This window comes from Vespula vulgaris, chromosome 1 (genome assembly GCF_905475345.1).
Source record: "Vespula vulgaris chromosome 1, iyVesVulg1.1, whole genome shotgun sequence".
NCBI classification, from domain to species: domain Eukaryota; kingdom Metazoa; phylum Arthropoda; class Insecta; order Hymenoptera; family Vespidae; genus Vespula; species Vespula vulgaris.
Genome location: NC_066586.1, coordinates 14,895,900 through 14,908,888, shown reverse-complemented (window position 1 = coordinate 14,908,888; position 12,989 = coordinate 14,895,900). Strand labels below are relative to the sequence as shown.

The following is a 12,989-nucleotide window of genomic DNA, read 5'->3' as shown; positions in this document are numbered from 1 at the left end:
AGAGAGAGAGAGAGAGAGAGAGAGAAAGAGAAAGACTGCGTGCGACATTGATATGGCACGTAACAACAGCTGTCGTGATGACCAACAAGTGCACTGTCTCTATAGATCAGACAAAGAGAGAGAGAGAAAAAAGGAGGGAATATACCTTCGCTAGTAAAAAGAAAGACCAAGTGATATCGTTTTACAAACGGTGACGAATATAATCTGACGAATGTTCGATTCTCCCTCTCTCTCTCCCTCTCCCTCTCCCTCACCCTCACCCTCTACGTCTCCCACTCCCTCTATCTCTCCTTCTCCCTCTCTTTCTCTTTCTCTTTCTCTCTCTTTTAATCGATCACCATTGTTCATTTTTTTGTTTCAACAATTCCATTCCAACGAGATCAGTTTTTATAACTACAGGATGAATCAAAAGTTCCTAGATATGCTCGATGTTTGCCCAGACGATTTTAAAAATCGATTACTCCTTTTCGAGACTTTTCGAGCTAATTTGTTCCTTTCTTTCTTTCCTTCTTTTTTTCATATCGTAAAACTACAAGAATTTCGAGGGCTTGTATAATCGTACCGAGGGATATATCGAACGAGGTCGAATCGACTAGGATCACGAGCAAGATTGATGAATTAATCTACGCAAGTCTCTCCCCGCTTACGTGTTAGCTTCTTCTCTGATAAATTGACACGGCTGTTTTCACACCGCCTATAACCGTTGCCAGGCCAACTGCTCGACGATTCTAAGAGAAAAGAATTATGTATAATACGGTATGTATTCCAGATACGTACATGCGTACATGTATCTGGAAAGAGAAGAAAGATGAAGAAAACGAAAAAAGAAAAGAAAAACGAATAAAAACAACGACAAAAACTTAGCGATCGTACAAATAAATCTAAATACTATTAGAAGAGAATCCTACGGTGACGGTTTTGACCGAATGAATTCGAATGAACGTAGTTATCAAATGCAGAAAAAAAAGAGAAAAAAAGAGAAAACCTCTTCGGTCTCGTAGTTTAACGTAGAAAGAAAGAAAGAAAGAAAGAAAAAAAGAAAAAGAGAAACGAAACGAAACGAAACGAAACGAGACGAGACGAGACGAAACGAAACGAGACGAGAGAAAAAAGAAGGAAAAGGAAAAGAGAAAAGAGAAAGAAAAAAGAAATAAACGATAAAAGTCGATACTTCGTGAGGACAGCCACGATCGCATAAATTTATTCCGATTTCAATATCGCGTTAAGACATCGCCGAGGAGATCGGAGTGCTCTGCGAAAAAGGGCAACACGTACGTAGTAGATAGAGACATAGACATATAAAGAAAAAGAAATGAGAAAGAGAGAGAGAAAGAGAAAGAGAGAGAGAGAGAGAGAGAAGGAGAGAGTACGAGAGAGAAGGAGAGAGAGGAGGAGGAGGAGGAGGAGAGGGGAAGAGTACCGGGACGATGCGCTATCGCATAGCCCGTCGACGTTGAACGCAGCACGCCGGCGGGGTCGACGCTATCGATTGGCGTCGGTGTTTCCTCGTCGTCGCTATCTGGCCGGCGCTGATGGTGGCGCACAACCCCTCTTTTCTGGCATTCTCCCTCTCTCTTGCTCTCTCTTTCCCTCCCTCTCCTATACTCTCTCTCTTTCTCTCTCTCGTACTCCCCTACTCTTTCTCCGACTCTAGTGACGGTAACAGGTGTTGGTCTGGCCTGAACTCGTACAAAATCGATGAGCAAGAGCCATATCGTCATTGCGAGGAGTTTCCCTTGCCCACCGCCACCACCACCAGTACCTCCACTCCATCTCTACCACCACCACCACCCCCACCATCACCACCACCACCGCCGGCACTGGCACTGCTGCCACCGGCGCCGCCACCGCCGCCGCCGCCGCCGACGACGCCGCCGCCGTCGCTACCACCACCACCACCACCACTACTACCATCATCAACCCCAATGGATATGGAAGAGGAAGAAGGGAAGTAAAAGAGGAGAAAAAACGGAAGGGGTAGTAGGAGAAGGAGAAGGAGAAGAAGAAGAAGAAGAAGAAGTAGAAGTAGAAGTAGTAGAGAAAGCGAGAGAGAGAGAGAGAATTCGCGTTGGCGCAAGCGTTAGGGTGCTAGCGTGGAAAAGGTGGAAAGATAGAGATGGGCGAGAGTGTGTGCGCGTCTGTGCGTCTGTATATGTACGCGAGAGAGAGAGAGAGGGGTGGGGGAAGTGAGAGAGAGATAGAGATAGATAGATAGATAGATAGAGGGTGGGATGTCGAAAAGGAGCCGCACAAACACGAAGAAAAGGACGCAGGCGCCCAGGACGAGCGGGGCGACGCTCGGCGACGACGCTGCATTGGCAGTTGCACTCCAGCCACACCCGGTACGAGCCATGTAGTCGGGCTACCCTCCACCGCGATACACGGCGGACAATTGTTGCTTCTGCGCCCACAGGTGGTACATCTTCGTCTTCGGCCTTCATTATACTCCTCGTCGTCGGCCACATCCCCGTCCTCTCTTCTATTCCTCTCTTCTATCTTCTCCTTCATCCCTCGACATCATCATCCTACTCCTTAACGCTTCTCTCTTGCTCTCTCTCTCTCTCGTTCTCCTCGTGGCTCGCTTCGTCCGTTCGGGCTCGTTCGCGATATACTACTGGTGTTCGCGCGCACATCCTCTCTTTCTCTCTCTTTCTCTCTCATACGTACACGCACACACAAATATACATACACACATACATACACACACTCTCTTTCACTCTCTTGCATTTTCTCTCTCTCTCTCTCTCTCTCTTTCTCTCTCTCGAATGCATCACTAGTTCGTGCTCGTCGAGCGGTCTCGGTGGTGTGGCAGCTCCTGAAACCCGGAATATATCCATTGATTTTCTTACCGAGGACCGAAGGCAGTGTCAGCCAGTGCTGGAAAGAACGACGGAGAGCCTCCCTTCTGTGTTACCGACTCTATCTATATATACATATACATATATATAGACATATATATATATATATATATATATATATATATATATTTTTTTCTTTTTCCCTATCCATCCATCTATCTACCTGTCTATCTCTCTCTCTCTCTCTCTCTCTCTCTCTCTCTCTCTCTCTCTCTCTCTCTCTCTTTCTCCCTCCCTCTCCCTTTCCAACCCTCTCTCTCTCTCTCTCTTTCTTGCTTACGCCAAAAAGTGACAAATATCGTTTGCTGTAGCCAACGAGTACGAAGAGACTAGAGAGAAGGATTATTAAAAATCTTCTATACTCGAAGCTTTTCTGCTTTTGCTAAAGCGTTCTTCTTAAAAATTGTACATACACACACACACATATATATATATTTATATATATATATATATATATATATATATATATATATATATATATATATCTGTAAAAGAACGCGAAGAAGAAAAACCAGCAGCCGGTGAAGAAGGACGAGGAGAGGAGACTCTTGCTAGAGGGACTATCGACCATACACGTAAGGCGGTACCGTACACACACCGATAGACAAACACGGCGGACCTGTTGTCCAACTTGTTGCTCGTCCCTGCAAAAGGCACACCCACCCTCTTCGACGCTTGGCGACGTTTTTCGAAAAGAAAAAGGAAAAAAAATTAAACGAAAGAAAGAAGGAAGGAAAGAAGGAAAGAAATAAGGAAGCAAGGAAAGAACGCCAAAGACCGAGAGAGAACTCCTGTTAAATCATCAGACTTCAATCCGTTCTCTACTACTACTACTACTGCTGCTGCCGCTATTGTTAATTTCTCATTCTCTTGTCCTCTCTCTCTCTCTCTCTCTTTCTCTCTCTCTCTCTCTCTCTCTCTCTCTCTCTCTCTCTCTCTCTCTCTCTCTCTCTCTCTTTTGATAACTCTGCAAAAGAACGTGGACGACGCTATAATAACAAAAGCGTTGTTACTACTACTGCTACTACTACTACTACTACTACTACTACTACTACTACTACTACTACTACTACTACTACTCTATTACTAGTACTACTTTTGAGTACGCATACCATCCCCTCTTTTTCTCGATTTATTATTTCTTACCAGTGATATTTTGTGACACGCTCGCACGAAACGCAAACGAAACAGAAAGCAACGGCTCGCCTTTCTTTGTTTCGATGAGATACGTACTTTTGACAACTGCTGCTGCTGCTGCTGGTGCTGTTGCTGCTACTACTGCTACTGCTACTGCTACTACTACTGCTACTACTGGTGCTGCTATTGGTGGTGGTACTGCTGGTGCTGCTGGTACCGTTGCTTCTACTACTCCAAACTTTTGAGAGATAAAATAAAAATATATCATGACACGGTGCACAATTCTACGAGCTACAAGAGATCGCAATATTCTTTAATCGTTCTAACGAAAGTGTAAATGATCGATAAAGATTCTTGTACAATCGAGAGATGCTCCTGACTAAGGAATTATTAAGGAAGAATACGATTACAAGGAGCTAGAGTAATGTAAAAAAAAGAGAGAAAAAAATATATATATAGAAAGATAGAGAGAAAAAGAGAGAGAAATAGTGATAAAGTGTGAAAAGAGAAGAAAAAAGGAATAAAAATACATGTGTAAGAGTAGATGTAAATATTTATCCAATTTACATGTCGACAACGCTCCTATCGTACGTTTGTTAAGTGTATCGATGAGCTCTCGCAATGCGATATAATCTTCCACCCAGTGAATATACAACGAAAGCAATATTACAGATAAGGTAACCAAAGAGACACGCGAATGATGCAAACCGCACGATCCATCCGAGAAAAAATTTAACCTTTTTATCCACTTATAAATACCATAGAGCAGCGATCCTCAAAGGAAAAAAAAAAGGAAGAGGAAGAAAAAGAAAAGAAAAGAAAAAAAAAAAGAAAAAATAAAATTATGTACTTCAATTGCACGATCAAACGGGTACGTTTCTAATCGTTATACATACATACATACATACATATATACACACATACATACATTAAATGTGTACGTTATTAAAAAAAACGTATGTGTCAGGACGGTTATCGGATAACTTAAAGGTTCGTCCATCTTGATCATTATTCGTCGAGTATTCTCTACTTTTGAACAGAAGAAATAAATCTCTATATACATATATATGTGTATATATATATATAAATATAGATACATAGCATATATATGTATATATATATATATATGTATATATATATATAGACTTCTAATCACCGTGCAACGACAATTAGGATTAAAGTATAAACACTGACGCTGTGTTGGAGATTTAGTCAGAGAAATTTACACCAATATATGTATATGTATATATATACATATATATACATAGACACATACACACATACACACACCGGAAAACACACATACGTATATATATATATATAAAGCGATTTACAAAATCTTCGATAAGATTTTCTTCTATTCGATGAAAAGAGATCATCGTCGTTAATAATAATAAAGCATTATTTATCTACGAGATCAAAACTTCGATGATAGTTTTGGACGTCGACGATTTTACAACTGAGAAAGAAAAAGAAAACAAAGAAAAAGAAAAACAAGAAGAAGAAGAAGAAGGATTAATTTTTTTAACTGCAACCCACTTTTGGGGATAGAAGAAAAATAAGCAAGTAAGTAAGTAAGTAAATAAAGTAAGTAAGTTAGTAAGTGTGATGCCAGATACGACGATGGCGTATTTAAAGATTCGCAAAAGGAGGTTCATGAACAGAATGATACGTTGATGCGTTGATCAAAGGACTCAAAGGCTTGTGATCGGAGAGCATTATTAGGAGATAAAACAAAGTAGGTCTATGTGTATGGTACGTATGTAGACGTACATACATACAATTTCAAAGATTTAAATTGAATTCGAACGGTGAAAGAAGGGGAGGAAGGGAGGAAGGGAGGAAGGAAGGAACATGATGAACGAGATGAAATTGATGTGAGCCATAACGTTTCATTATCTCGATAAATATGACGAGGGGAATGTAAACGAGTTTGCGACATTGATTTGAAATTCGACGAGAGGAGATAGGGGAGACAAAGGAGACAAGAAAAGAGAAAAAGAAGGGAAGAAAAAAAAAGAGGGGGAGGATTTGAAAGTCTTTGAAGTATCAATGGCAGAGTAGTACAAAACGACGACGGATCGATTGTATATGTAACTGTTGTATACTAAACGATCAACGAGTCGTCTATATATACCGGATAGAAAATTCTTTTATTATTCGCGAAAGGGAGAAGAAGAAAAAAGGAAAGAAAAAAAGGAAAAAAAAAAGAAAAAGGAAACTAAAATAAATCTTCAAGATGCCGCGCTGCTACATGGTTAAGAAGGCCCTGTGCAACAAGTACATTACCAGCGTTGCCAAAGGATTCGAAAGCTGGGGTCGTGGTAGAAACACGCCATCGCCAACGACCATACAGTTGCCCGTTTCACCCATAGAAGGGAGCGTTGCACCCACTGTTGCGCAAGGTATCCATCTATTATTACTTATTTTACATATATCGAATATAATATCTATACGTACGACACGGGTTATGTTCCAATAAATTGTTTCTTCTTTTTGCTTTCTAATACGCACGCACGCGCGCGCACAAGCACACATTTCTTGTTTAGACATTGACGATTATTATCTCTGTCGTTAAAGACATTACAACTACGGGGACGCCTACCATCACCGAGAACAACAATACGAAAGAATCTACGAGCAAGAAGGAAGATTTTGGGATGGGTACTGCGTCGGAATCTCCGAAGTTGCCTCAAGTAGAGATGGCAACGGTGATAGCTTACACGACATCGGCTAGTGACGTATCAACGCCGTCGTCCTTGGAATCCAATGACGTCAAATTAACGACAACGACGGCTACCACCACGTTGACGACGATTACGACGACGGCTACGACGACAACGGCGAAGACGATGACGACGACAATGACGATGTCGAGCATGCCGACGTCAAAAACGCGAGAACTTGTTACGCCAAACGTTCTTTCGCCGTCTCATCGTTCCTCGCAAAGTAATCCATCCACCTTGTCCTCTACTTGTATGTCTACGAGATATACCAACGAGGACCCTACGGAACATTCTACCGACGATACCAAAATAAGGTCGACGTCTTGTTGCAACAACAGTATATCGTCCTCGAATGTTTCCTCGATGTTCAAAGATCGTTCGGCCGCCGAGACCGAAGCAGCTCACGATCTTCTCGAACTTTCAAGGTCGTTGCCACCTTTACCACCACCGAGCGTTGCGATCGGTCCTCAAAGCGTCATCGAAACACCTGCCACTGACGTTCAAGAGATGACGGTGTACCAACCTGTCGAGCAACCAATCTATCAAGTAAACACGATCGATCTTACCGGTTCGGGTACCGTCTATCATCATCAGCCACAGCAACAACCACCACCGCAGGCAGCAACGAGTATCATTTATGAGCCGACAACGACGATCGTTCAGCAAACATCGGGTGGTGTCTTTATACCACTCTCACCGGTTCAAGAGATTCTCTTCACTTACAGTACGCCGTCCATACCATGTACGTCGATTATAACTCAACAACAACAACAACAGCAACAACAACAACAACAACAACAGCATCAGCATCAGCAACCGATGCAACAACAGCATCAACAACAACAACAACAACAACCACAACCACAACCACAACCACAACTACAACCACAACCACAACCACAACCACAACCACTTCATCATCATCAGAGTCAACCGATCGAGACAGCGCCGCCATTGACACCACCTACGTCCGAATGCAGCAGCGACATAGAGAACAATAATCCTAATTCTCAACCTAGCCAAAGAGACAAGGAAGTGCAAACTGTTACCGAACAAACGGAAGTTAAAGCTGCCACTTACACTTACGACACATTACTGGTCGCCGATGGCAGGTCGAAAAACAAGAAGCTACTTTCTCTACAAAAGACACCGGAAACTGAACCAGCTGAAAATCTGGAAACATCGAAAACTGGCCGTTACGTCTGTTGCGAATGTGGTAGGTGTTACGTCAATAAATTTTATTTTTTTTAACCGTCTCTACTATCCGATAAAATATTTTTTTTCTATCAAACGGTTGAATTTAATATAGGTTCTATGATGATAGAGAAATAAAAATTATAATGATATATTTGGATTGTTCGGTGGACTTAGGAAGTACGTAATCGCATAATTTTGCTTCGAACTTCGACATTGAGTAGTATAAGCACGGCGGACTAGCTAATGAGTTCTATCTGTTACTAGAGGATGGGCACAGCAAATTAGTCTTGATACGTACAATGCAATGCAGTAGAACGTGCTGATTATCCTCTCCCCCCCCCCTCTCTCCTTGTCTCTAATTTCACGATTGCATAGAGCAACAGATAGACTGGTCCTTAAAATGATCAGAATTTCTATTGCTACGTGACCGAATAATATAACTACATACATACATACATACGTACATACATATATACATACATACATATATATATATATATATATGACTTCTGTCAATAATTTCAAGCAAATTAATAGATTTTACACAAACTTCAACTTTCTACACACAACTATAATAATTTTTATTTCAGACAAATATCATTGTTAATTATCTATATAAAAAAATTATAACTATAAGAAAAAATTACTAATCAATCTAAACTTTCTTTGAATATTCAAATATCATTAAATATTTACATCTAATAAAATAAATATTTATATATATGTATATAATATATATGTATATATCTTTCTTTCGCTGTTCTCAGGTAAACAATATGCAACCTCGTCGAATTTATCGAGACACAAGCAGACCCATCGCAGTATCGACTCACAATCGGCAAAGAAATGCATTCATTGCGGCAAAGCGTACGTTAGTATGCCAGCTTTGGCAATGCATATGTTAACGCACAAACTTACTCATAGCTGCGGTATTTGTGGAAAGATGTTCTCAAGGCCTTGGCTACTTCAAGGTCATTTACGTAGTCATACAGGTGAAAAACCATATGGATGTGCACACTGCGGTAAGGCGTTCGCCGATCGTTCCAACTTAAGAGCCCATATGCAAACTCATTCGGCCGATAAGAATTACGAATGTCCTAAGTGTCATAAGTCCTTTGCCCTTAAGTCGTACCTGAACAAACATCTCGAGTCGGCGTGTCAAAGAGAAAACGGCGATGAAAGTAGCAACGACGTTGACACCTCGCCGTAAAAAATATAACGTGCCTGAAAAGAAACAAAGGATTAAGACGACTAATATTTCATAAAATAACGACTACAGAAACGTGACAAATTTCGGTAAGATTTTCCTTTTTCCTTTGAATATATATATATTATGATATTATATCTGGATATCATAGACTTATCATAGATTATCACAGATCATATCATATATATATATATACTCATGATATTTATATATTAAATATCATAAATATGTATTAAATAATATATAACGTGTCAGAATTTCTAATAAAAAATACTTGAACACACTTTATTTTTTTAATCACATAATACAAAATATTACAAATTCTGACATTTTAGTTATTGACATAATCTCAAAATATGCATACAACATATATAATTATATCTTGTTACTAGATGTTACTAGAGCATGTAGTCTCACTATATATACACACACACACACACATATCCTTTTGTAATCAGAACATTCATCGTTTGCAGCACATGCCAGTGAAAGAAATAGACTACAATATCCAGGGCAACCGAGAGGTACGGAGATCAACGGTCTACAAATAAAAAATAAAAAAGAAACAAGCAAAAAGGAACACGATCAAAGGCCAACATAGATCCGAATACGTAGTTGTACTCTTACGTAGGAGACACGCAACTTACCATAGGTGAACCAGAAAGGAGATTCCAATGAGATCGTTGCCCCGATTAAACGATCTCGACTAACAAACTCATTCTATTCGATCACGCATATATCGGATCGAAGCAACAATGGATTCATTTTTCAAATAGAAAAAAAAGAGATAGAGAAAGAGAGAGAGAGAGAGAGAGAAGAGAAAGATTGCTGCTTTCGATCGCTTCGCTTGAAAACTTTCTACAGCTGTTAACTACATTCGCGTTCGCTTAGTTCCAAAGCGATTACACAATAATACGTATGTTTCCTTCTCGAAGAGTTTCGCCGTGTTAAAAAAGAAAAAGAAAAAAAAAGAAAAAAAAAAGAAACGAAAAGAACAAAAATATTTGCGAAATTTTTCTTTTATCGGCCGGAGTGGGGTAGTGGGGATGCAGGAGAGGGGAGGATACAGGCAAGGACTTGAGGGGGGGGGGTTGGATACATTTTTTTATACATATACATATGTACACGAGACGCGCGACGTCAAAGCGTCATCTTTTCTATAAGCCTGCTCTTCGACGTATGTATCTCGATCGAATTTGCAAAAGACAAAAAAATAATATATATGTATATATACGTACATATATATATATATATAAAGTTTGAAAATCATTTAAAAAAAAGGAAAAAAAAACTCGGAATATCATCGAAAATAGGATAATCATGAGAGATTATCGTGAGAACGTTGTGATAATGAGTCATAAAAAAAAAAACAAAAAAAAAACAAAAAAAAGAACAAGAAAAAAAAATGAAATTTGATCTATAAATCAATAGGATCGATTTCACAGACCAGTTTCGAACTTATTATTAATATTTCCTAATCTTCGAGAAATTTTATTAATTAAGGCGAAAATTTACCGAAAATGTGACCGAAAATGTACTGTGCTTGTACATACGTACAGGCATACATATATACATGCATACGTGCATACGTACATACATACATACATACATACTCACATACATGTATACATACATACAAATTACAATCACGTTTGTATTCGCGAAAATGTATAAAAAGGGAAATTTCTTTTGAAACGATACTAACGTTACGTATACATATATACATATATAAGTACGTAAGGTCCAACAACGAGAGAACTGACTTTAGAGAATCACATCAGCCTGTGTATGTTTATATATACATACATACACATAGATATATATATAATATATACTTGCATACATTCATACATAGATGCATAGATATGTTTCTGGTGAGAAAGGATGATAATATCCGTTTATAGTAAACACATCTGTTTTGTCTTTGAAACGAAGTCAGTCCTCGTTTAATCTTCTCAAATAAATTTCCCATTTATCATAACGTATTCGCGATCATTTTGATATCTCGAGATTAACGTCCTTTGAACGAAAAAAAAAAAAAAGGAAGAATGAAAAGAAAAGAAATAGAAAAATGAACAAAGAAAAAGAAGACGAAAGGAAAGAATTAAAAGAAGAAGAAGAACAAATGAACAAAAAAATATATACATATATACATATATGTATATGTATATATATGTATACGTATGTGTATATCTATATATGATATATACGAGAAACCGGATAAGAGTGAAATGATAAAAATGAACAAAAAATCGTTGCAATATTATCGAGGGACCATTATTTTGTCGGATAACGAAGACGAAGAGAAGTACTTTAATGCTTTTTTAAAAAGCGTCGAGGGAAGATAAATAAGTAATCGAATAAAAAAAAAAAAAAAAGGAGAAAAAAAGAGGAAAAAAAAGAAAAAGGAAAAAAAAATTGAGGAGGTAAAAAGAAAAAATAAAAAGGATACAGAAAAAATTATGCCAAAAAAAATGAAAAAAAGATACGAAATGAGATAGATAAAGAAAAATAGATAAAAAAAAAACAAAAAAAAAGAAAAACAAAAAAAAATATTTAGAAGGGGAAAAAAAATACAAAGTGAGAGGGGGTAGATCGCAGAGAGAGAGAGAGAGAGAGAGAGAGAGAGAGAGAGATCACGTAATAACTGTGTTTGAACTCGACCAATCGACACCTGTAAAGGGTTAAAATAGGGTCCGAGAATCTTAGGGAGATTCGTAGCAACGAGTTTGTGCGAAAGTCCCTTCTTCCCCTCCTCCTACTTCTTCTTCTTCTTCTTCTTCTTCTTCTTCTTCTTCTTCTTCTTCTTCTTCTTCTTCCCCTCTCTCTGATCGCGCCAGTTTAAAAATACAAAAAAATTCTTTTTTCTTTTTTTTTCCTTCTTTTTTCTTTCTTTTTTTCGAGAACATTCTTAATACAACTCGTTATATAAGGTATCTCGCGAGACATTTTCATCAAAATTCGCGCTAATTGGACCACCTGTTGAACGCATAAATGACTATTCAGAGGCAAAAGGGTCACTCGTTCTCTGCTACCCTGAATAATAGAACATCATTTCCTCTGCCTACACAACTACTCGCACAAACACACATAGACACGCACACGCATACGTCTGTATGTGTGTGTCTGTGTGTGTATGTTACTAATAACCGATTTCCACATATACATATACATATACATTATATATACATACATGTTTTATCACTTATCGATTCTTACTATTAATCGTAGAGATGAGGAAGCGCGTTTATATCACTTCGATCCGATTAAAATCCGAAGTTTTTTTTTTTCACACGGATACAACGTATGAAAGAGAGAGAGAGAGAGAGAGAGAGAGAGAGAGAGAGAAAGAGAGATAATAAAAATAGATAGATCTTTATGATCGAGAAAGAAGGAAGGATCTAGTTTGAAAAGAGAGAGAGAGAGAGAGATGAAGTAACACAAGGTAACGAAGAACACCAGTGGAACATAATTCATGATATTTCACCAAGTATTTACACGAATGAACGTACACAAGGCAGACTCAAGAAGATTAAATTGAAAAAAGAAAAAAAAATAATAAAAAAAAGGATAAATAAATAAATAAAAAATAAGGATACCAAAAAGACGAAGAAATAATTAGGAGTATTAGTGCAATTCGTAATTAATATAGAAAAGAAAAAAAAAGAAAAAGAAGGATAAAAAAAAGTAAAGAAATAGAAAAAGAAAGAAAGATAAAAAGGAAGGATGCACAGAAACTCTAAGCTCTAGTCAACAAATTACGCTTGATTTGTATAACTTTCCTAGTTGCCTATCGTGGGGCTCATGTAATTGTATAGCGACTTTTTTTATTTTATATTAACCGTTCTCTTATTTCTTACACGC

General features: G+C 38.3%; 1 protein-coding gene and 1 long non-coding RNA gene across 2 annotated transcripts in view; both read left to right on the top strand.

The window, feature by feature from the left end:
• Window positions 1–1,965: 1,965 nt before the first annotated feature.
• On the top strand, window positions 1,966–3,882 carry LOC127072909 (uncharacterized). Its single transcript, XR_007785612.1, has 2 exons — window positions 1,966–2,413; window positions 3,353–3,882. It is a non-coding gene; the product is annotated as an uncharacterized LOC127072909 (long non-coding RNA).
• Window positions 3,883–4,236: 354 nt separating this feature from the next.
• Window positions 4,237–12,989, top strand: part of LOC127072715 (fez family zinc finger protein erm-like) — a 15,975-nt gene continuing 7,222 nt past the window's right edge. Inside the window, exons 1-4 of the mRNA XM_051013356.1 lie at window positions 4,237–6,400; window positions 6,576–7,937; window positions 8,686–9,214; window positions 9,602–12,989. The exon at window positions 9,602–12,989 is cut by the window's right edge and continues 7,222 nt beyond it. Coding sequence (XP_050869313.1) covers window positions 6,235–6,400; window positions 6,576–7,937; window positions 8,686–9,128 — 1,971 coding nt within the window. The 5' untranslated portion in view covers window positions 4,237–6,234 and the 3' untranslated portion in view covers window positions 9,129–9,214; window positions 9,602–12,989. The remainder of the gene's footprint in view (window positions 6,401–6,575; window positions 7,938–8,685; window positions 9,215–9,601) is intronic.